The sequence below is a fragment of the Podarcis gaigeae genome (genome assembly GCF_964106915.1).
Source record: "Podarcis gaigeae genome assembly, chromosome: 16".
Classification (NCBI taxonomy): domain Eukaryota; kingdom Metazoa; phylum Chordata; class Lepidosauria; order Squamata; family Lacertidae; genus Podarcis; species Podarcis gaigeae.
This window is the reverse complement of record NC_139693.1, coordinates 35,706,891-35,732,127: the sequence shown is the minus strand read 5'-3', so window position 1 is coordinate 35,732,127 and position 25,237 is coordinate 35,706,891. Positions and strand designations below refer to the sequence as shown.

Sequence of the window (25,237 nt, the reverse complement as noted above, 5' to 3'; positions counted from 1 at the left end):
CTGCGTCCCGGACACAACCAGAGGTACCACTGTATAAAATAGGTGTAATCGTCTCCTGCAGCCAAGCCCCCACCAATACTTTTACTGCTGCATTCCCGACTAATTGAAATTTTCGAGAGACTTTCAGTAACCATTTTAAGTTTGATTTGTATTGCAATATAGAGAGTTCAATGGGACTTATTTCTGAACAGGCACACATGGGATCATTTTGTTAGTGGACGCTGTTGGGAGACACCCCCCCCCCGGCCACCCCAAATCTGCTCTATGGCCCTGATCCGTGCCCCCACAATCAGGATGATTTGTCCTTTGCTGCCCTGTGTTTCCATTGTGGAAACATACAATTAAAATAAGCTTTAAGAAAGGGAGGGTGTTAGACTGGCACAACATAGGACTGGATATTGCTGTTTAACTGCTGTTAAGCAAAAGGATCTGATCCTGCACTGTACCGAGCCTTCACAAGCAACTTCCCTGCACACAAGGGAATCTGCTGCCAAAGGAGCAGGCCCATGGAGTACTGGATCCTACAGGCAGAAGGAAGAATCATAATCAATATTTTATTATTTATACCCCAGCCACTCTGGGCAGCTCCCATCAGAATATTAAAAACACGATAAAACATCAAACACTATAAACTTCCCTAAACAGGGCTGCCTTCAGATGTCTTCTAAAAGTCAGATAGTTGTTTATTTCCTTGACATCTGATAGGAGGGCGTTCCACAGGGCGGGCGCCACCACCAAGAAGGCCCTCTGCCTGGCTAGGGAGGAAGAGAGATGCAGAGTGAAAGGCAGAACCCACCTTCACCAGGTAAGTCTCTCTTTCGTGTGCTTTCTCGTGCCTGCCTCTCCTTCCTGCCCCCAGATAGCTCTGGGCCCTCAAACTGACCTAGAGAGATCCAGGGCTGTCTGAGCCTGACCCATACAAGACCTGGACCCCTCCAAACAAATTTTGTTTGGCCTGGAATCTCATACTCTGTAACCATCCCAGTTCTTCCGGGACATCCCGGAACTACAGAAGCCATCCCAGCTTCTGATTAGTTCCACTAAATATGAGATTACTTTGCAACATTCATGAATATTTGGTATCTTTGGTACAAATATAAACCTTGTATTTCACTTTGAAATATTATTTTATGCTTTTCATTCTTGTAAAGCTTTCTATGATTACTATGATTATTATTTTATTATCTTTTTTTTTTCTTCTTCCCGATTTTATGACTGTTTTTAAGTATAGATAGGGTGAACCTACATGAATCAGCAACTTGACACAATCAGCCCTCTGTAACTTTCTTCTCTATTAGGGCCTGTTACTTTTGAGGAAAGGGAAGGTGTTGTGTTGTTTTTATTTTTTATTTAAGTTTTTTTTGGAATTTTATTTACAACATAACATAAACCCCCACCCCCAATACACAAATCCACCCTCATTAAACATGAACATAACATACAATAAGCATAAAATACAACAATACAAACAACCAAATAAAAGACTTCCTTTATCCTGTATCTGGCCTCCTTACTTACTTCTTAGAAACTGTTTCCTTTATGAATAATTATTAAGATTTTTCTAATTATAACTTAAAAATCCACAAAGTCTCCTGCAGACATTAATCAAAACAAGTCCTGGTATGTATTTTAGGATACAGTTTTGTGAAGTATTCTCTGCATTTTCCCCTTGCTTTTTGAAACTCTTGTCTAGTGTGATCTCTAATTGCCTCTGTTAATCTAGCCAGTTCAATATGCTCTAACACTTTGTCTTGCCATTCGTTTTTTGTTGGCACAGTTTCTTTTTTCCAGTTTTTAGCAATTGCTAATTGATAAGTGTTGTGTTATTTTTATTGCAACAATCTGTATGTGTAGATGTTGTATAAGTAGATATATAATACAAACAATAACATTTTTAAAAACCCTTCCCTGCATCTCTGTAGGGAGGTTTCAGGAGGGAAGGAAGAAAAGGGGACACCTTTCACCTTTCCCAAACTTCAGAAACTTCTCTCTCTCTTGCTAGGCAAGCAACAAATCGTTCAAGTTTGGCTGGCAACCAAATCCGAATATAAGAACTGAAACTGGGACTTTGAAAATGACCATTTCCTTAAATACAACTGTATGTCAGCCATCAAATACTGCCAGTGCACAACGCCAATCAAATACAGACAAAAACTAAATTACTACTGTCTGCCAAATGCCACCAATTCTTCTATACCATCACCTTCTAAAATGCTATGATGCATCAGCTATCAAACAGCCTCGCACATTAAATGCTGCTATCAAATGTAAACATTAAAGCAAAGCATTGTCAAAATGGGTAAGATTCGGGTATCAAGAGATTTGGTGGGTTTTAAAGCAAAAGGAAGAAGTGGAGTATCGAAGGAAGAGTTATATTCACATGGGAGAACAAAGTGATCTGAGTTACATATACAGAACCGATTGCTCTTACCTCAAGGTGAACTGGTCCTCTGTTGAATTTTTAGCAATAGACACCACAAAGGTCAAAACATCCCCTTGCTTGACAGTCTTTGGTATATACTGGATAGCAATGTTGCTATCTAACCACATTTCGCTTAAGGAAGGGCTACCTCGTGTCTGGTAGAGGAAAACACTCCCAATTCGCTGCAAGGGTGGCCCCGATTCATCAATATCATTGCGCCCAGGTCTGATCCCATTGTTCTTCCGTAGATCCTCCTTAGCGCAATCCCCTTTCTCGTCCCCTGGTTGGATAGCATAATAAAGTTCCACTGGGCTCCCTTCCGACTGATTCAGCAGCTTCTTACGGCCAGCAACTACCGTCGGTGGGTTGAACCAACTGGGGAGAAGTTCCAGCTCAGCCACGCACAACCCCAGATCTCCTTTCAGCCGACAGCTCCCCCGGACTTCCCTTGTCTCTCGAAAAGCGAAGACCCTTAAGCACGGCAGCTTTTCAGTGACGCTGTAGTCATCCCAGTCCCTCCCGACTATATAGAACAGGATCTGGACTTTGGGGTGGCTTAGGTAGACTTTGTTGTTCATGATGTACGCCTTCAACTTCCAGTTGAAAGAGAACTTGGGGGCAGTCGCTCCAAATGGATTTGAAGGTGACAATAAGTCCTGGGGAACCACCTGCTCAATGGAAAAAGGCCCATACGTTGCATTCAGGGTGGGAGGCCTCTTGGATTTATAGACTAGGAAGGACTCCACTCGAGACTGAAGGCTAGAGTTCCTCATGATATCCTGGTTTGCTTCTTTCAGAAAGAAGGAAACATCTGCATTGTGGATGTGGTAACTCACAGGCAGATATGTCGGCAGCAAGGAGAACCTCTGTATGCTCTCCAGGATCCCCCGGCTTTCCGTCACTGGTAAAAGGAAAGGAGAGTTTAGAAGCCTGAAAGCTAATATCGAGGGGAAATATTCCAAGGGCCGGGGGGGGGGGGAACACCATAAAAGCCCTGTGGCATCAGAACAAAAGGTCTATCTGCTTCAACATCCCATTTCCCACAATTGCCAGTCAGAGGCCTCCAGGAAGCCCCCAAGCATGGCATAAAAGCAATAGCCTTCTTCTGCAGATTGTCCCACAAGAGCAGCTAAGAAGTATACCAGAGATATACCACCTGTGAATATGGATTATCAAAGCTAAAAGCCAATGGCAGATCAATTGTCCAACAGGGACCAGTCTAATCCCCTTTTAAACCCGCCGCCACTACATTTTATGCTGATCTGATAAGGGGTATGGAACTGTTGCCTGCACACCCACCCCTTCCCCCTTCTTTCTGGTACCATCTGGAATAGAACAGCTTGATGTGATCACATTGCACACAGGTGAAATGGCAAAAGTGGAATGTTACATTTCAGACATTAGGTGGTGGAATGTGGGATAAATGTTTTCCTGTGGAAAAGTTACCCTTTTGTTCACAAATGTAAGCAGGAACGTGGTCTCGGTTCAGGATGATCCTGTGCTGCTGTGTAATGCATCACGGAAAGGCCCAACCAGGGCATAAAAAAGGCAAGGTGGGACAAGGTTTAGGCTGGATTGATGTACACAGCTCTGAAGCTTATCCAGCAAGTAACAAGCTGAAAATGAACTCTTATACAGTAGTAGAGGTGGTGGCAAGTACAGCCTAACTGTAAGACTTCAGACTATGGATAAAAAGAGTGAGAGAAACTTTCCGGAATACCAGCACAAAACAGTGGGGAGGGGTGAGAATGCAACTCTCAGAATGCTGACATATTTCATGGATGCCCAGGAAGGTTTTCTTGTCTGTGGTCACTCACCAACCCCATCCAAGTGCTTACTCAGAACTATTAGATGCTAGCAGGGAGAACCTGGTGCTATAATATGATGCTCTACTTAAATGGTCCAGCCTTCTCCAGTAATCTCCTACTGCAGCTGAGCAGGACCATCTCAGGTCTTCTGCATGGAGTCCCTTGAATCAGAGGAAGGCAGTGCGAGAACTTCAGGTCAGGGTGTGGGGAGACTGGCCCTACAGCTCATCTGAGAGCATTTCTGAGGCTGCCCTTATATGCCTTTCTTCTTTTGCTTCAAGGTCCTCACCCTCCCCTGAAGAGGAGGAATCTGACTCCAGGGTCATGACCAATCCTTCAGAGGTCTTCATCTGGTCCTATCTAAAGAGCTGGCAAACTAGTCCTGCCTCCACCACTCATGCATATGGGGATGGGCTGTCAGAGTGGGGCCTGTGCACCTATGTTGGTGGCAGATGCAGGAACAGCACACCATCTCCATGCAAAGGGTCTATTGAACCTCTGGAGTATCTCCTGAATCATTCCATGGTCTTGCATGAGAGTTGAAGGGTACCATGTTGGCTACCCCTTTCTTAGACCTCGTGTGCCTTTCCCCACCCCCCACATTGCAAAAATACAAGCGTGCACTGACAACCCCATTGGGGGGCGGAACATCTTTTTGCCTTTTGTTTTGACCAATGTGCAGGGGCAGTTCTGCACATCAGTCAAACACAACAGCAACCTTGAACATGCACCAGTTCCCACATTCATTTTGGAAAGTCTCCAAATTAAGCTGGAATTTGGGAAATAGCAGAAACTGAGACAGATAAAACATATGAAACAAGAAAAATAAAACCCAAACAAAACTGAGAAAACCAGTGCCTATCTTTTTTAAAAAGCACATTCAAAGGACTGAGAGCTAAGGCCCTGCTCCCCAATATTCAATTCACTCTATTTCTGATGGTCAGGCTGCAATTATCAGGGGTTATGTAGCCAAAGCTGCAGCATCCATGTGCAACAGGAAGGGATTAGCAGGCCCAGTGGTGGAGCATATGCCCGTGTTGCCCGGGGCAGGCGCGTTCCTGAGGGGCACGGGTGCGCACTTCCAAGGGGTGCAGAGGGTGCCTTCCCAGGCGCAGGACAGCCATGTGCGCACCCACCGATTCTGCTTCCTTCCTCTCCCCTTCCCGCTTGCCTGCCTCCTCCAGCCAGGAACAAGGGGCAACGGCGCGCTGCCCACCTGTGACTCCTGCGCCTATTGCCAGCCATCAGGGGGAAGGGGGGAGCTGCTGCGCCGCGCTCTTGGCTGGAGGAGGTAGGCAGGCAGGCGAGAGGATGGGAAGGAGGCAGGCGAGCAGGAAGGGGAGAGGAAGTGTGGCGATCACACAGGGTCCCTGGACGTTTAACGGTCTATTGATCCCTGTGCCACCACAGTGCTCGCTTCCCCGCTGCCACCAACCCATTACTCTCTGGTAAAACACTGAGTCCAGACCGTTGTTAAAAGTGAACCAAATAAACAAGTTTATTTTATAAGCCTTAACAAGTTTATGGTTTCTCAGATAATATTCCTGTCAGTATCTTAACTTTAGTTTCTTAGCAGCCTATACCTTCCGACTGATTATCTCAACTGTTTGACTGACTCCTCTTAACCAATTCTCTCACACTCTCACATCAGACTACCCCAACCCACAGACTTATCTTCTCTGTCTCTTCTAACTCCGGACTGTCTTCTCAACCACCCTAACTCCCAACTCCTCCAAAACCCTCTGTACTTAAACCTTATACACAGTTAACTCTGCCCCTTGGGTTTCCATTGGTTAGTCATTTTACAATAAGTTAACCCTTTCCTTATGAACCCAGTATGATGTCACACACCTAGGAGGGCCACAGGAAGGAACCGGCAAAGTGGCACAGCAGCTCCCCCCTTCCCCCGATGGCTCATGGTAGGTGTGGGAGTCCGAGTCGCAGGCAGGCAGAGCACCGAATGTCACCCTCGCTCAGGGATGACACCTGCAGCGGTTTCCCTCCTGCACCCACCTTCCTCTGCCAGTGCGCAGGCCCAGAGAAACCCAGTGGAGGATGGCTCATTTGGGCAAATGAGGCACTTCCCTGCTAAACCTCAGCCAGCCTTTCACCTATCCCTGACTTACAGCCATTCCAGGAGATGGCACAGCCTACCACTTCCCCTTCTTTGTCTTAAGTGTCACCCTTGCAGAACACAGAAAAGAAGGAGATGGGGACAAAGTTGAGACCAACGCCATTGGCTCTGGCTGCACCTACTAGCGGTCTCCTTGCCTCCTGCCTATGGACATCAGCCGCCATTGGAGAAGCCCCAATACTGACAGAAGCGAGTGGGGTGGGGGAACCAAAAACGGGGAAACCCCAAGATAGCTCAATGAGAACTGAGTATGAGTAGGAACATAATGCTGGCTATTAAGGGAGTAGGGAGAGGGAACAAAGGTGGTTAGGCAATGGAGTGCCCAGAATCTGGAAATACACCACACTGAAATGTTTGATACACTTCCCACTTCTAGTTTCAAACACTGGTTGCAGCAGCCTACTGCTTGCTTTCCTTTTTTTTAATGCAAGAGAGGTGGAACAAGGACAAGGTTGTGCACAATTGTGGATGGCACGTTAATCAAGCAAGCTAATGAGTTAACCCAGTACCCCGTGGAAACTCCAAATTGAGCATTTCATCACTCGCCAAACACCAACAGTTTCAATTGCACAGATAATTCTTCAAATTTGGGTCTGCAAGTTGTGTTCCTTTTCCTCCTATTATTCTTTTAAATAATTGCATTGTTCTTGCACTCCCACCCTTCTTTCCAAGGAGTGTGGTGTGCATTGGAGTGAGGGGGGGGGCGTGAAAGCAGAAGGGTCCATCTCATTTTCAGATTAGCAAGGAACAAGAATTAAAACTAAAACCTTAAAATAAAAAAGCTCCAGAATATATTAACAGCCAGGTGGAATAGGATGTTTTCAACATCCACACTAAAATGGAGCTCTTTGCACCTCCTTTGGGAAGACATGCTACAACTAGGGTGCTATCACAAAAAGGTGCTGCCCTGTATTCCCACCCAGCAAGCCTCTTTCCATGTTTGAAATACGATGAACTCACCTTGTGGGCATGCTCATATAGTGGGGGGGATGGGACAGTATGTCCTATATTCCTTCATACATATCCTGGCCTGCTAGCTCAGACCATTCGGTGTGCAAAGATACAGGGTTTCAGCAGGAAACTATGGCACACGCACTCTCTGAAATGTGTGCAGGAGCAAGCAGTGCTGAACACAGGATGATAGTGTTCAACCACTCTGAGACAATCATAACAAAAACGGGCCCTTTGGTCAGAATTTTGGAAAATATTGATCTGCACGAATTACAAGGAAGGAGAGGCCTTTGAAAGTTCACAACGCCTTCTTCTCTCATTCCGTGCTGCCAGCAGCGCCTTTGACATCGCTTTGCGCTCTGTTTATGGTTGTTTTAAAGGCTTGCATAATTAAAAGCTCTGAAAGACTGCGGTAAGACCCAACTCACTGATACAGTCTTGGCAAACCGCACATACACACCCGTTCGCCCATGAAAAACAGCACTAAGACTTCAGACTATGGATAAAAAGAACGAGAGAAACTTTCCGGAATACCAGCACAAAGCAGTGGGGTGGGGTGGTGAGAATGCAACTCTCAGAACGCAGATGTATTTCATGGATGCCCAGGAAGATTTTCTTGTCTGTGGTCACTCATCAACCCCATCCAAGTGCTTACTCAGAACTATTAAACACTAGCAGGGGGAACCTGGTGCTGCACAGATATTAAAATGTGATTTTTAAATGGAGAGTGCAATTTGCGAGTGTGCACCTATCATACGAAAAATTGGGTGAATTCAATCCCAAGTCATATTTTGGTTTGCCATCTTTATTCAAGATGGCACCTGGCATCGAAACATTAACAAAGACTGCCACCCCCACTTCGGGAACTCTTAGGCCAGTTTTGGGGAATGATCTCTCAAGAGGTGGCTGAACCTCTGCCCCCCAAATAGATGACTGTACATGAGACCTTCTGAAGGCAAAGCAGATGCCCTAATCACTGAGCTACAGCTCTTCCCAATAAATAGATGCAGTGCAGCAGGAAAAATCAGGAGGCACTGGCTTAGAGTGAAACTTGGAGTGTTTATTCTTGCTGTGGGCCTCTGCTTTTTCTTCCCAGGGGCTGTGCTGAACTTTCCTTTGATTCCATACCCTCCAACATTTCTCCAGTGAAAATAGGGGTGCCCTATTCAGCAGCAACAACAACAACAAACAACAACAACAACAATTTATGACCCACCCATCTGACTGGGTTGCCCCAGCCACTCTGAGTGGCTTCCAACATTTATAAAAACATAATAAAACATTTAAAAACTTCCCTGCTAGCTGCCTTCAGATATCTTCTAAAGGTTGTATCTCCTTGGCTCAGGGGTCTTAGAACTCCATACTCTCCAACATTTCTCTGAGGAAAATAGGGACATCCTAAGGAAAAGTGGGATAGTCTGGGATCAAATAAGAAACCAGGATGGCTTCTATAAATCTGGGACTGTCCCTGGAAAATAGGGACACTTCAAGAGTCTGCAATAGCAGCTTGCTTTGTGGGTTGTTGTGCTGCTGGCTGCTCTGTGTTCAGCAAAAGGGGGCTTTGTGGGGGCTAAGCTGGGCACAATTGGTGTTCTGCAGCTGAAGTCTCCTCTTCTCCTTTGATAATGCTTAATGAGTGAAATATATTCAGAGTCGAGTGTGGATTTCATGCTCTTTATTCTGCTCATAGTAGCAATAAATGAATCTTTCGCCAAAATGTCTAGCTATATATACATTATTTACAAAATGAGCCTCGCGTGATTGGCTAATTGCGGCCTGCTCCTGCAGGCCAATCAGGTTGCTGATTCACTTCATCCAGGAGCCTGACTGGTTGCTCCTGTAAGCCAATCAGGTCGCTGATTCACTTCCACCTGGAGCTGGATTGGGTGGCTCCTGCGGACCAATCAGACTGCTGCATTCTGGATCCTATTGTTCTAGGATTCAGCTCAGTACATAACAATGAGTCACACTTAAATGATATCACTGGGGGCCCCTCCAAGACATCACCAGGGCCTGTCCATGTGTCATCATGAGGGACCACCCCTAGCTCTCAGGTTTGGGCCTGGAAATTTCAGGGTCTGGGATGCTCCTGACCAGGCAAGCAGTATGGGAGAGCCGTTCTTCACAAGGGAGGACAATGCATCACATCTCTCACATACAGAACTGGGGGGCCAACATCTGGAACCCCTGCACAAGAGAGGAATGCTATCTTAGTATCAAGGCCTCACCTCCTCTCTGCAGTAGAGCAGAGGGCAAAAGTCGCTCCCCCCCCAAAAAAAATCCACAACACAGAACTGGTGCCAAAATACTTAATCAAAGAGGGTATGGGGGGCATCTTTCGCTTCCTCCAGCAGTTTAGGTGAAGTGGCTCCCTGACCTTCAACAGGGCTTGTAATTTAATTTGGAAGGCACTGGGGTCCTTAAAACAATCAAGCGAGGAGGAATAGCTAATGAGGCTATGGTGGATTGCAATTACAGCCGAAAAAACAGCATGCAAATATTTCCAAGGTGGAGTGCAGAAACAGTAGACAGGATCTGGGGGGGCGGGGAGAAGGGGAGAGAGAAAATTAATATATGAATTATGTAAAAGGAACTGAGTAAATTAGCAATGATAATCTCTTCTTTGATTTGTGACGCTGTTTCCCAAACTTTCTGAACTATTTGTACATAATTCTGCCTTTTCTTACTCTTCGTTTTCTAAATGAATTGTTTTTTTAAAAAAGCTTCATTTTTTTAAATAAAAAAAAGTGATAATCTGTTTTTTTTTTTTTTCTAGAGGAAAAGGCATGGGAACACACCTCGCTCAGAACACCCAGCCTAGAGATCCTTTGTGGGCCAGCCAGAGGCTTGCTGAGGCTGCTCAGCTAAGGCAAGGGGAGCCTTCCTCATCTCAGCTGAGCAGCCTAACCAGCCCCCCCTCCCTTGCACCTCTCTGGAGCAGCATGGGGGCTTGCTCAGCCAAGGTGTGTCATCCTTCACGTCACCTGTTAGCTGGGTGGCTGAAGAGCCTCAGCAAACCCTCGCTGCACCTCCAGCTCATGAGTCCCTCTCTGGAGCCCATAGAGGATGTCTCCTTCAGATTCCAGAGGCACAGCAGGGCTTTGCTGAAGCTGGCCAAGTCTCTCCCCATGCATCCAGGGCCCAGCTGAGAGGTGCTGGAATGCCATTCCGAAGAAGTCCGGCTGAAAAAAAGCCCTGGAGATAATACAGTGGTACTTCAGGTTACAGACGCTTCAGGTTACAGACTCTGCTAACCCAGAAATAGTACCTGGGGTTAAGAACTTTGCTTCAGAATGAGAACAGAAATCGTGCAGCAGCAGTGGGAGGCCCCATTAGCTCAGGTTATCTCAGGTTAAGAACAGTTTCACATTAAGAACGGACCTCCAGAACGAATTAAGTTCTTTACCCGAGGTACCACTTTAATACAAATACATTACACCAGACTCAGAGACTTCATAGGCCTTCTTCTTCTTCTTCTTCTTCTTCTTCTTCTTCTTCTATGATCACTCATAGCCGAGTAAGGTTGTCTTCCATAAACATGGTTTTAACAGTGACTTGTGGAGGCCAATTCTGGATCCACACCTCCTTTCACAGTGGGGACATAGGCCTAGTTCTCTCTTATGCTTTGAGTTCCTCGCTAAGGCTTCCTTCAGGAAACCTGGGTGGCCACAGAACATGACATGAAGATTTTTTAAAGCAGGGATAACCAACATAGTGATCTCCAGATGTTGTGGGCCTCCAGCTCCCATCAGCCCCAGCCAGCATGGCCAGTTGCCTGGGATAACGGGAATTGCAGTCCAAGTTGATGTAAAGGAACAACAGAGGGAGAGAGGGAGAGAACCACTACAACCCTACTGGCTTGGGATGGCCTAGCTTCAGTTGCCCATATTCTGCTAACCTTCAGGTTACACTACTGCAATGCATTGTATATGGGGCTACCTTTGAAGATGGCTTGGAAACTACAGCTACTGAAGTGCACTGCTGCAATAATTGTTAACTGTGACAGGAAGCCATGCCCATGTCCACCTTTCCCCACATGAACCTGCCTAGGCCCTGAGATCATCTCTGAAAACCTTTCCTTGCATGCCACCACTGAGGGAGCTCTGACATGTGGCAAGGAGAGAATAGGCCTTCTCTGTAGCAGCCCTCCATTCATGGAACGCTCTCCCAAGAGAGGCCTGCCTGGGCCCAACCTTGTCACACTGCCAGGCAAATACATTTTTGTTTGTGCAGACATTTGGGCAAAACCAATGATAGGATTTTACTGTTGAATCCATTTTTAATAATATTTATGTGGATTTTATTATTGTGCTGTTTTTCCTTGATTGTAGATCAGTTTGGGTATTTCTTGGTGGGTAAAAGGTAAAGGCAAAGGACCCCTGACACATAAGTCTAGTCGCGAATGACTCTGGGGTTGCGGTGCTCATCTTGCTTTACTGGCCAAGGGAGCCAGAGTTTGCCCGCAGACAGTTTTTCTGTGGCCAGCATGACTAAGCCACTTCTGGTGAAACCAGAGCAGTGCACGGAAACACCATTTACCTTCCCGCCGGAGCAGTACCTATTTATCTACTTGCACTTTTTGATGTGCTTCAAACTGCTAGGTTGGCAGGAGCAGGGACCAAGCAACGGGAGCTCACCCCATTGCGGGGATTCGAACCGCCGACCTTCCAATCGGCAAGCACAAGGCTCAGTGGCTTACACCACAGGGTTGTACAAATTTAACAAATCTCAAATATCTCCCCCAAGTATTTATTATTAATTTGGGGAAATAGCTCAGTCAATAGAGCATGAGACTCTCAGGGTCTTGGGTTTGAGCCCCACACAGGGCAAATGATTCCTCTATTGCAGGGGGTTGGACCAGATGACCCTTCTGGTCCACTCCACAATTCTGTAGTTTATTATTACTTTGTTTTGTTTTATTTTCCCCACCTTTATTTCCAAGGGTAATTTCTTTTCGACCCTGCATTAATGGTCAGATAGCAAAAGGGAGAATATATGGGCACAGCCTTACATAAAACAACTCAACCCCATATACATGGGCTTCACTACAACCCCCAACATCCTTGACCCTTGGTGATGTTTGCTTGGCTGATGGGAAGTAGAATCCAATGACACTCAGAGAGCCACAAGTCCCACACCCTAGAGATTTATTTGTTGGTTGGAACAACTGATTCCCCATTTATTCTCTTTAAAAAAACAACAACACTTGAAATAACGCATTGCCACCTAGCAAAGAAGACCAGCATTCTCCCATAGAAGGCAAACGCTTCTGAAAGCTATTCCAGTGAGTCTCTTTGCAGGTCTTATTTCCCATGTTATGCTAGTCTCTCTCTTAATGAGCCATTTCCCCTGTTATTCCCCAACAGGGAACGCTGAAGGCTGCTGACATGATTTGCTACTGTGGGAAGTGCTAATCAGCAGCACTCAGGGAAGAAGAAAAAACCCCAACACCAACGGTGTGGGCGAAAAATGATGACCATCTAGTGGAGTTTTAAAAGCAAATTCCACTTTTTTCTGGAGGGACGTAAATATGCAGTAGCGACAGCACTTGTCTAGTGAAAACTCAAGCTGTAATTAGAACTATACATTCATGGAAGGGAGAATAGTCCTTCCGCTGAGCAAACCGTCTATAGTATGCTAAAGGATGAAGACAGCCTTTCTGGGCTAATTGCATCTTCCAGCTGAGCTAAGAGGCAGGAGGGCTGGGATGGAGAGAGGTGATCTTGTTGCATGCTGGACCAAAGCCCCATAGGACACCAGAGAGTCTTGGAACCTAGAAGCAAACTGGTAACCATTTATCTTTATTTGAATTATTATTATTCATATAGATAGATTATAGTTATAGATATACAATGGTACCTCGGTTTTCAAACATCTCCGTTGAACTCGAGCGCCATAAACCCGGAAGTAGATGTTTCCATTTTCAAACATGCCTTGGAAGTCGAATGAGTGTATATGTTAATTTTCTCTATTAAATTTGCAGGCCGCCTTTTGCACCTTGATTTTCGAATATTTCAGAACTCAAATGGTCTTCCGGAACAGTTTACGTTCAAAAACTGAGGTACCATTGCAGTTAGATAGATATAGACATAGATATGAGAGACCCGTTGCCCTCCAGATGATGATTGGGTAACCTGACAATTTTGATTTTCTCACTTTCTCCTTTTTAGTTATGCACAATTCCACATCCGTTTGCTGCTATTATTTTTAAGTCCTCATGAAAACCCATAAACATTTGATGCTCATTTCTCATCATAAGCCCGTTTGTACACAGTTTTGCCTAATATGAGGGCTGCACTCTGGATCCAGCTGAAGCCTAAACCAAATGAGGTTGATTTGTGGGACAGCCAGTTTTTGGCTAAGTCAGGTGGTGACAGTTTGCTCTGGGTCAGGTCAGGCCTCCTGGAGCAATTCGGGACTGTCAGAAGGGTGAGGGAGGACCCACAGATCCCAGTAACATTGAACACTGGTGAGCGAGAATTTAATTTTGCTGCCTGCTCTTTGCAAGCACTTTTTCCACAGAGAATATGCTTTTGAAGCAGCACCCAGCAGGATCGCTTGGGAGAGGAGAAGGAGATGCTGTGTCTTCTTCTTTACCTATTCCACTCCCAACCTTATGTTTAATTAGGGCTTTAAAACTCTAATAAAACATGGTTGCATTTAGATACTCTTCAACCTCAATTGGAACTGTAAGCTAGATGTGAATAGTGGCTGCCGCTGGATGTCAATTATCAAATACTGACTACTACATAGCAGGTAAGATCAAATACTAACTGCTATTGCATGCTGGTTGTCATATGCTATCACCTAACAACGTGAAACTCCCAGATCTTTGCATGAGAAATCTAATGCAGAAGAACATACCAGCAACACACCCAAGATCAAGAATAGCCAACGTGGTGCCCTACAGATCTTCTGGACCACAAACTCCCATCATCCCTGACTATTAGACATCTTGGCAGGGGCAGTGGGAATTCTAATTTTCAGTATCTGGAGGGCACCATGTGGTCTATCCCTGTCCAAGATCATTTTTGGAGAACATCTGGCATGAAAAATCCACAGCAGAAAATGGGCAAAAATTTGGGTTGGGGTGTGGCAAGTGTGGGGGGAGGGAGAAGAGGACAAATACTTTTCGATATTATTAAGATTACAATCTCTCTTGTTACTTATGGATTCAGGTCTCATTCTGCATTTTCCCTTGCAGCCTGATGAAACACCGTTAAATGCAAACAGGCACCGAGGATACAACTTTCCAAAAGCAAAGAACAAAAGGGAGTGGTGTTTCCAGAGCTCTTAGTCTTTTAATTCATCTCTTCTATTAATTGCAATCCCATTGCTCCCTCCGCCTTGAGTTCCAAGGTGACGTTTCATTGCTTGATTATTTCAGAGTCCTAATGAGCAGGATGCAAAGCTCCTCATATTTCCCCCCAAATTGTTTGAGTTTAATGTTTAATTCGATGGTGGTTGTGCATGTGTTTGGGGTGCAGGGCAGGGGAGCAAGTTTCTCCTTCCTCTACCTCCCTTTCATTGCCCTTTCTTCAAAACACCATTGCCCTCCCAACAAGCCTGAAAATGAGATAAGTCGTTTTTTGGCTTGGAGATCAACAGATGCCTAGGAGGAAAGGGGGCATGGATCCAGGCACATAGAGGAACCAAAGGAACCTGGGTAGGCCAGGCAGACTGGTCCGCTCGCAGCAATGCCTCTCCTTTAGCCAAAGAGGAAAACGCTGTGTGCTGAATTTCAATCGAATCCTTCTGGAAGCTGACAGCAGCTTAAAAAAAAATAAAAGCCAGCCAAAGGCCAGGAAATTCAAATGGGTTTTGCACTTTATCTGGAGGGAAAGCAGTGTCAGTAAACAAAATCAATGGTCCCACCCCAGCACCACCAACAAAAAAATTTCGGAGCACCATCTGGATCTCAGTTGATTTATAAATGAATGATAAAGGAGATAAAGTGTGTGAGAGAGTGTGTGAGTATGTGGCTCCCCCCACTTCACAGCAGCTAGAAAGCAATGATCTGAAGCAGAGATGGAGAAGCTGTCACCCTCCCATTGTTGTTGTTATTTATTAAATTTATTATTCACTTTTCTGTCAAAGTGCCTTACAATAATTTAAGCAAAAAAACACCACCTGCATACATAAAACCAGCACAAAAAAATCTAAAAACAATTCATTAAAAAACACACAACCTAGATTAAATCATCCCCCCCATTCAAAAAAAGGACATAGATACGGTAATTAAAAGCCAAGGGCCAGGTTAAAAAACAAGGTTTTTGCCTAGCGCCTAAAGAGATGTAACGATGGCACCAAGTGGGGAGTCATCACTGTAAAGGCCTGATCTTATGTTGCCACCCTCCATACCTTATAACAGGGGTCAGCAAACCTTTTCAGCAGGGGGCCAGTCCACTGTCCCTCAGAACTTGTGGGGGGCCAGACTATATTGGGGGGGTGAATGAATTCCTATGCCCCACAAATAACCCAGAGGTGCATTTTAAATAAAAGCACACATTCTACTCATGTAAAAACACGCTGATTCCCAGACCGTCCGTGGGGCAGATTGAGAAGGCGAATGGGCCAGATCTGGCCCCCAGGCCTTAGGTTGCCTACCCATACTCAAGAGCAGGGGTCAGCAAACTTTTTCAGCAGGGGGCCAGTCCACTGTCCCTTAGACCTTGGGGGGGGGAGGACTATATTTTGAAAAAAGAAGAAAAAGAACAAATTCCTATGCCCCACAAATAACCTTTTAAATAAAAGGACACATTCTACTCATGTAAAATCCGCTGATTCCCAGACCGTCCGTGGGGCAGATTTAGAAGGAGATTGGGCCGCATCCGGCCCCCGGGCCTTAGTTTGCCTACCCATGCCTTATAAACTTTGGCCTCCTAGGAACCTTCTGCTCTTGAGTCACACACCATATTGGCCACATCTGCAAATAAGCACGTTAAAAATTTAAGGGAGGGGGGAGAGAGAAAAAGACAATACCTGAATATAAACCACTCCCTTAAAATTCCGCAGGCACTCACACCCGTAAATGGCAAGTGTAGAAGAAAATCCTACTGGAACCATTCCCCCCGTGCTCCCAAGCTGCTTTCTAGGGGGGAGCTGCGCCATTTTGCCAGCAGCTTTTTCCCCTTCTTTCCAGCATTTTGTGGGAGGCTTGGGAGCCGCAATCAGGATGGGCACCACACTCCCACACCCCCAATGGCCCTCATGGTGGTATCCTGGCCAGGGTGAGGGAGGTCGCTCTCCATTCCGGCCTTGGAAGGCAAGGCAGGGCCGTGGACCTAGGGCAGCTGTTTCAGCAGCTATATCGTAAAAGCCAATTTGTGTAAGGTTGCAAATATGAGCCACACTTTAACTTTTCATGGTCAGAATTGGGGGTGGGGTGGCTTGTAAAGTTAAAGGTTAAAGGACCCCTGACCATTAGGTCCAGTCGTGGCTGACTCTGGGGTTGCGGCGCTCATCTCGCTTTACTGGCAGAGGGAGCCGGCGTACAGCTTCCAGGTCATGTGGCCAGCATGACTAAGCCACTTCTGGTGTACCAGAGCAGCGCACGGAAACGCCGTTTACCTTCCCACCAGAGTGGTACCTATTTATCTACTTGCACTTGACGTGCTTTCAAACTGCTAGGTTGGCAGGAGCAGGGACCGAGCAACAGAAGCTCAGCCTGTCGCAGGGATTCGAACGGCCAACCTTCTGATCGGCAAGTCCTAGGTTCTGTAGTTTAACCCACAGCGCCACCCACATCCCGGGCCAATACAGTAGTATGTAACTATGTTGCTTTGTCATCACCCTTTGACCCAGACCTTTTGATACTGGCATTCTTGAGGGCTGAAGCATAGCTCCACCTCTGACAGCACCAATGTCTCTTTAGCAGGTTTCCTCCCAGAAGGGGATAATCAGCGATGATTCCAGAGGACTCTTGACTGGTCCTGAAGGTCCTCTGTCTGAGGACTCCATGTCTAGGACCGAGTCAAGGTTAGGTATGGTAGCCCAGCTCAGTATTTGACTGCACTGACAGTTCTCCAAGGGAAAGGAGAACAGAAAGGAGTCTCTCCTAGCCCTACCAGGAGATGTCAGAGATTGAATCTGGGACCTTCTGTATGCAAAGCAGATGCCCACTACTGAGCCACAACCATTTTTTTGACCTCCTCACATTTCAGTTCTGGCTAAGGGCCTGTGTGGCAATCTGATATAGCTACATTGCAAATTGAAAACAAGATTCAAAGTGATTTAGAAGGTTCAGGAAATCTGTGCTCAAGACTCATCGTCATAAAACCTGTAGCTCTCAGGGTTCCTCGCTCAGGGGTAGGGTAAGGGGAGAAGTTTCAAAGACATTAAACTACTTAGAAACTGATAACAGATGCCACCCAGAAGTCATTCTTCCTTGAGAGACACTTAAGTCGCAATAGCAAAGCCAGAGCGTACAGCAGCCGAGTCACGAAAATTACCTCACCTTCCAGAATATGGTCTTAGCAGTAACCTTTTCTTAAAATGCAATGAGTGCCTCATTTCTAGGTTTGTGATAAAGTGTCAACCGTCACAGTCAACAACTTTATTAAAACTGTGACAGACGAAGGGGAGGGCTGAGTCGGAGCGAGCCTGAAAGAGCAAATCAGTATGGCATTTAAGTTTTATTTTTTAATCATCTTTTGCTACCTCTCTCCCCCTACCTGCTTTTCTGAATTGTGAAACAGCTGAACTTTGAAGAGTTTATATTATAATTGCGTGTGCGCGCACACACACACACACACAGAGAGAGAGAGAGAGAGAGAGAGAGAGAGAGAGAGAGAGAGATGCAGAAATAAAACTGTTTGCACATGTGAAAAGCTAAGCAAGGTCCAGTATGGTTTCAAATTAGATGGGGCACCGAATGTTGATTCCTGAATTGCAGGGGGTTAGATTAGATGACCCTCAAGATTCCTTCCAGCTATACAATTCTTTGATTCAATGACATACACATAAAGGCACAGACACGTATCTGGCTGCACAGGTTACCAGTTTGCTACTGGGATAGGTTCAAGCACTGGCAGAGGAAGAGGAGTGGGGAGGAGCACACCGCCCCTGGCAGCACGATTCCAGTGGGGTGCCATCGTGCCTGCCCCCTGCCCGCGCTGGGCGCCATTACCCTGCAGGCGGCGCACCACTCCCCCGGGATGCATGCCAGCCCCCCCCGCCTGCTCTCCACCCCCCGGACCTGGAGCATGAAGCTCCGCCCCTGGGTTCAAGGTGCTTGTGTTAATTCACAAAGCCCCACAACTTGGGTCCAAAGGGCTGTCTGATTTCTTATGCTCCACCTTGATCACTGAGCGCTTAAGATGGAGCATGCCTAGTGGTTCATGTGCATCTTTGCCTTTACTAATATGACTGTGGAACTCCCTGCCAATAAAAGCTCAACAGGAATCATTTGTGCCTTCTTTTAGACAGCTTCTAAAGCAAGTGTTCTTAAGTCAGCTTTTGAAAGGTGATTTTTTTTTTTACACCAACAAGTGTTTCCTTATTTTTTATTTATTTTTATCATATTTTAATTTTGTATTATCTATTGCATTTATATCCCACCTTTTCCTCCAAGGAGGTCAAGATGGCGTGCATGATTCTCCCCCTCCTCACTGAATCCCTGCAACACCCCTGTGAGGTAGGTTTGAACTCTGGTCTCCCAGGTCCTGGTCTAACATTTTATCCACTACTCTATACAATGGTACCTCAGTTTTCAAACATAATCCGTTCCAGAAGACCATTCGAGTTCTGAAACTTTCGAAAATCGAAAACTCAAAACGGAAAACTCAATACGGAAGCCACACGGCATGTTCGACTTCCAAAAAGTGTTCGAAAACCAAAGCATTTACTTCCAGTTTTACAGCATTCATGTTCCGAAATGTTTGTCAGTGGAGACATTCGAAAACCAAGGTAACACTGTACTGGCATAAAGTGTACCATCTTGCTCGAAAATTTCATGAAACTGAAGTACCAACATATACCCTCCACCCTATTAAAGACTTTTTTTATTTTTTAAAAGCCAATGGTCTAGTGAAAGCCACCTTCAGAAATGGAGGGGAAGGGATACAAAACTGACCACAGCAAGAAAGAGCACAAAACACAGCTTAAGTACACAGATGCCACCAAGGGTCAGTGTATGTAGTTCTTTGAGACAGAAAACATTGTGTGTCATGATCAAAGGCTTCCAGACCAGGGCAGTATCTTGAAACAGATAACAAAATGCCACAACTATTCCTCTGAAGTAGACGCTTCCAGATAGCACATCTTGGCTTGAAGTACAGCAATGATATCAGAGTCTATTGTGCAAGCGTCAAATCCAACGCAGTCCCAACAGTTGCTGGCCCATGAGGGTTTGTGAGCCTCTATGATTACTATTACAGATCACATATTAAAACAAACCGATATGAAAAAATCCAAACATTCCAAAGACCACACGGGAGGCTGGAACACATACATGAACCGTGCATCCATTTTACACACTTTGGAAAAAATATGTCTATAAATGCCAAATATATAAAGGTTGATTACAACGGCAGGCTTTCAAAGGTAGCAACAACCTTATTTAAGCAAAGCGTGCCCCAGAATCCAAGTACCCCGTGGGAGAGGGAGGGCACAGCTTCCCCAGCCTTGCTCTGAACGGCAATTGTCACATGCATACAATTAATATTTCTGCAACTAATTACAAAGCAAGCAGCCAAGAACATAAAGGCCTTAAACAAATGCAGCTATAAAACGGACAGTAAGTCTATCCTCTGGTTTTGCAAGACAGACAGGGGGTGGGTGCTGGTGTTATGAGTTTGCATCGGGGGGGGGGAGAGATTCTTAGGTACTGGGTGGAATTGGGGGGCAGAGGAGGCAGGAAGAGAAATCAACGCAGCCTTCCTTCCTTCCCGGATCTCAGGATTGGATACCCAACAACTCAGCTTTACTGGTTGAACCAGTCAGACGCTGCCTCATTGACAACCATAGCGTAGCTATGCCCTTAGGGCTTTTTCCTTTACAAAGGCTTAAAGGAGCACAAGCTTTGATGTAATTGGTATGGACAGACAGCTCACGCTCTCCAGCTTCCTGGCTCTTGTGTCATCTCGCCTGTTCCATTACTGGACTCTTTCTTTCCTGTGGGGCAAACCTGCCAGTCTGCTGCAGCTTAAAAACACAGCAGGGAATGTTTGGGGCAACTTAAACTAGGAATGGGGAGACTGTGTTCTTTCAAACGTTGTGGAATTCCAGCTCCCATCAGCCACAGCCAGTTGGGCTATTAGTCAGTGATTTGTACTAATAGCCAGTTGGGCCAGTTGAGCTATTAGTCAGTGATTTGTTCTATTTTTATTCATTTCATAAGATTTATACACAGCTTCGTGGTTTTAAAAAGAAACCCTCAAGGCAGTTTACAAAAAAGAATAAAACAATAGTATTGTCAGTAAAAACAATGAAAAGCAACCACTTAAAACATTCAAATAATAATTATAATCAGTGAGAAGCTAAAAACAGTCTCATGAAAACATTGTACATATCTGGGTAGGCTTCTCTAAACAAAAATGTTGTTAGCAGGTGCCAAGAGGAATACAGAGAAGGCACCTGCCTGATGTCAATAGGCAAGGAGTTCCAGAGGGTTTTATATACTAACTGGAACACTTTGAACCTGGTCTGGTAGCAAATCGGCAACCAGTGTGGGTCTCTGACTTACTAGCTTTCTATGTGCAGATTTTTCTTCTATAGGGAGGAACTATTCAATTGAAATGGAGCCCAACAGTAGACTGGCGTGGTACAGCACAGATAGAGGTTTACAACCCCAGGAATTCTTAGGTCACTGCTTGGAATTCATTCCTTCTAACCTGATCTCTTCCCAATAGAAATAACATTTCTCTGTCGGACATTGTTCCTCCCACCTGCCCTATGCACCCCCACCTAAACTCTTGACTCCAGAAATGACAGGTAAGCCTGATATTATCACAGTTTACGTTGAGGTATGGATTTCATGTCACTGTTTGGCACATTACCTAGGAAGACAGAAGGGAACAAGGAAAGATGACTTACATAGAGCTGCCATGCAGATATAGAAATTAAAACGCAGACACACACGCAACCTGAAAGGGTGACCTTTTATGACAAATAGGCCCACAACCCTGATGTGCTACCAGCACTCCCCACAAAAAAGGCGCTGGGGGGAGGATGCACTTGCCAAATGTCAAAGCGCATTGTGATTATTACCTTCCCAGAGGTGGACACTCTCAACAATGCATTCAAATGTTAATGTCTTAAAGAGAGGCCTTTGCAGAAGTGAGGAGACAGAGCATAGACCAAATGAATGTTCACAAGGAAAATGCCGCATCAAGCTGAGAGTTCAATAGATGGGGAACCTGGGGTCCTCCAGATGTTGTTGGGCTCCATCTCCCATCAGCTCCAGACAGCATAGTAAGGGTATTAGCAGACCTTGCGACAGACAAATTAGGTTGGAATAATCACTTACAGTTTCTGGAGTTCAAAGGCTTTATTCATGCAGGAACTATTTATAGGAAGATGAGATACAGACAATAGCAGACATTTTTCTGGAGAGAACAGCAAATAAAATAGGCTCAGCTTTTGGGGGTGAAGGTACCTTAGAAAGGTTACAAGCAAGTGCTGGCTAGATTGCCACATAAACCGTGCTGTCAGGGAGTTTAAAGCAACACATGCATTAACTAGAAGCTTTAAAAAATGAAATATATTTGCTTTCTTCCAATACAGGGATGGTAAGAATTGGAGTCTAGAAACATCTGCAGGGCCACAGGTTCCCCACCCCTTGAGACAGTAGGAAGCAATCAACAATCATTGGCTAATAAAGAATGGGTCAGATGAAACTGTTTCATTATATTTGTATCCTGTTCTTCCTTCAGGATGAGCTCAGGGCAGTGTGCATGGTCCCTTCTTCCATCCTTGCAACAACCCTGTAAGGTACGCTAGACTGAGAAATACCACTTGACCCAAGATTTGTGGCTGAGGGAGGGGTTGAACCTGGGCCTTTTGCCCAGTATTCTCTACTCCAGAGGCAGCCAATATGGTACCCTCCAAATGTTTTGGATTACAATTCCCAACAAAGCTCAAGTAGCATGAACAATGATCATGGTTTATGGGAACTGTAGTGCACAGCACATGGGGCAGCATCATAGAATCATGAGTTGGAAGGGACCACAAGGGTCATCTAGTCCAAACTCCTACAATACAGGAATTGTTTGCCCAACATGTGGCTCAAACCCATGGCACTGAGATTAAGAGTGTCATGTTCTGCTATGTCTACTCTCTCCAAGGTTGAAGGCAGACCGTTTCCCATCTTAGTATTTTTTTAAACTAGAGATAAGAATTGGTCAGTCTGCTTTTCCAATCTTAAACTCAGTTCTCCACATTTTAATATTGGCTTGCTGATCCCTTTTTCAAGAGCTCAACAAAATTCAGCATTTAAGAGAAGACTTGTTCTAGTATACACATTTTTTGTATGTCATTATGCTTAATGTATACATTTTAGAAAAGCAATTTTCCCTACTATACTGCGGTTTTGTATAGTATATGCACTAATGCATGTATTTTAAATGCACACTTTCCCCTAGTATATGCATTTTTGTACACATTACCTGCCTGGAGAACAGCATTGCAAAATGTGGGAAAGTGTGAATATTGAACAATAGCTGTGCTTTGGTTCATGTAGTTTGCGAGTTAAGTAAGATTGTCTTTAAATGCAAACTAAATCAAATTTCTCCCCATTCTTGACTTGAGGGGCCAAGGAGATACTCTAACACTGAGCTACAATTCCTTCCTTTGATTGGGCTAGTGCAGATTAATGGCTAACAGTGTTAGGTTAGCAGTATCCCATGATGCATGAAATAAACAGCAAAGGCATTTTTCTTCAACATGGTATTTTTCACTCCTGTGTGTGGATTATTTGGTTAATATAATGGGGAAAAGAGCATTACTTTAAAAAGTCAAGTGTGGAAGCAGCTCTGGTGAAGCTAGATCAATAGGTATCATAGCAAAGGTATTATTCAGGAACTGGCATGCTGAAAGTTGTGCATATATATTGCATTAATAGAGGGGAGGAGGAATAATGGGTCTTCAAAGCCCCCGAAGAACGCTCCCAACTTATTAAAGGTAACTTATTTCATTAGCATTTCAAGCTCAACAGCTCTGCTTAAGTTCATAAGATTTCTTGTCACCATTTCCAATTTTTTTTTTGGGGGGGGAATATCTCTCTCTCTAAAACACCAGTAAGAGAGCAGTTCTTTCCGTATGCATCTCTCTCCCTGACTAGCTTCATTACGCTCCTCTTTTTGCTCCAGTTCTGTACATCTTTGCAGCGCTTCTTAAGGAAAAAGGAGCGGCAGAGAAGCCTTACTTAGCACATCAAGGGGACAAAAATGACAGAGGAGGGCCTTTGTGGCAATACACAATCAGTGTTCCTCAGGTGAGCGAATCACATCAAGAGAGGACAGGTATTAGACAATATAATGGAGACAGCAGCAGGGAAAGAAAGATCTCTCTATCAATATCCATACCCCATCCTTTCTATAAAACCCCCAAGACCCCCAAAATCATGCAGCAGGAATGGGGAACCTTTTTTCAGAGCAAGGGCCACATTCCTTTCTGAGCCACCTTCCAGGGGCCATATGCCAGTGTTGCGCGAGTCCAAAGGCAGAACTGGGTGGGGCAAATATGATATGATAATCCTTATTGTCATTGTCCCATACAGAACAACGGAATTTAAAAAATCTACATCAGACTTTCAAAAACCCACAAGCCTGCTATCCCAGCTATCCCAGCCTGGTTAGCCCATAAAAACTCTGATACCCCATAATTAAATACAATATACTCCCATAGAGACTACCTTACACTGCATTTAAAACCAAAATCGCATTTGGATAGAAACTATTTCTCAGGCGGCTAGTCCTAGTCTTTATAACCCTGTACCTTTCTCAGCCTGCTATTTGCAGTAAGAGGAAAGTCACATGCACACACTGCCAGCAACTGGTTAAATAAAATTCCGTGTGGAACATCAAACATCCCATCTAGTTTGGGCATCGGTATAAGAACCAGGAATTCAAGGAGGACCAGGCTATCAGTGTCTCCTAGCCACAATGACTGTGTTCTCCACTCCACTGTCAAAGGCAGTATGTCTCTCTATAGCAGTTGCTGGGAATCACAGGTGAGAAGAATCCTGTTGCCAAATGGAAGACCACAAGCAGGGGCTGAGGGGATCTGATTGGTCACTGTGCAAACAAAGATGCTGGATGAGATGGGCAGGCTCTTCTTACATTCCTAGGATTTCAAAAAGTGACATAGCAAATGTAAATTTTAATTTTCAAGTTGTTCTTTTTTGTTCATGGGTTCAGTTCTTCCTTCTAAAATACCCTCTATCCTCCCCAGTCCAGTAAAACTTTTAGGATGTACCAGCCTGCAGGTGCGGTTGGACCAGAACTCACATAATCCCTGCACATTGTGTGGGATAAATCAGCTTCATGTAACCAACAAGCTTAACTCTAATTAATTCATGAAGGGGTTAAAACCATAGAGTAAGCTGCCCTTCCAGACTTACGTAGGTCACATCCCCTCACCTTGGGAGGAAGGGTTACCAAACTCTTGGGGAGGGGGTTCTTCCACCATGTGAACCCTACCAGTAAGGATGTCTAAAGCTGGATGCTCCAAGCTTAGAATGTGTGGCTTAAAGAAGCCATCTTTCTGTTTCTATACAAATAATTTAGAAACATTTACCTTTTCTTCCTTGCTGCTGTATGGAAAAGCACATGAATCTGACTTTTGAAAAGTTTGTAAGTAAACCATCATTAACTTACCACACATGTGGACTCTTTCTATGCTAAGGAAAATGGGGAGCTTTGGAAGCAACTTAGAAAGGGATATTTTAAGGTCTAATGGCCTATATTTCCCCACTTAACTTTG

At 45.0% G+C, this 25,237-nt stretch overlaps 1 protein-coding gene across 2 annotated transcripts in view; it reads right to left on the bottom strand.

Annotated features, from left to right (window-relative positions):
- LOC310833895 (transmembrane protein 132D-like) overlaps positions 1–25,237 on the bottom strand; it is a 455,572-nt gene that overhangs the window by 347,048 nt on the left and 83,287 nt on the right. For both annotated transcript variants that reach the window (XM_083717002.1, XM_083717003.1), the window contains exon 2: positions 2,432–3,323. In XM_083717002.1, coding sequence (XP_083573128.1) covers positions 2,432–3,323 — 892 coding nt within the window. The remainder of the gene's footprint in view (positions 1–2,431; positions 3,324–25,237) is intronic.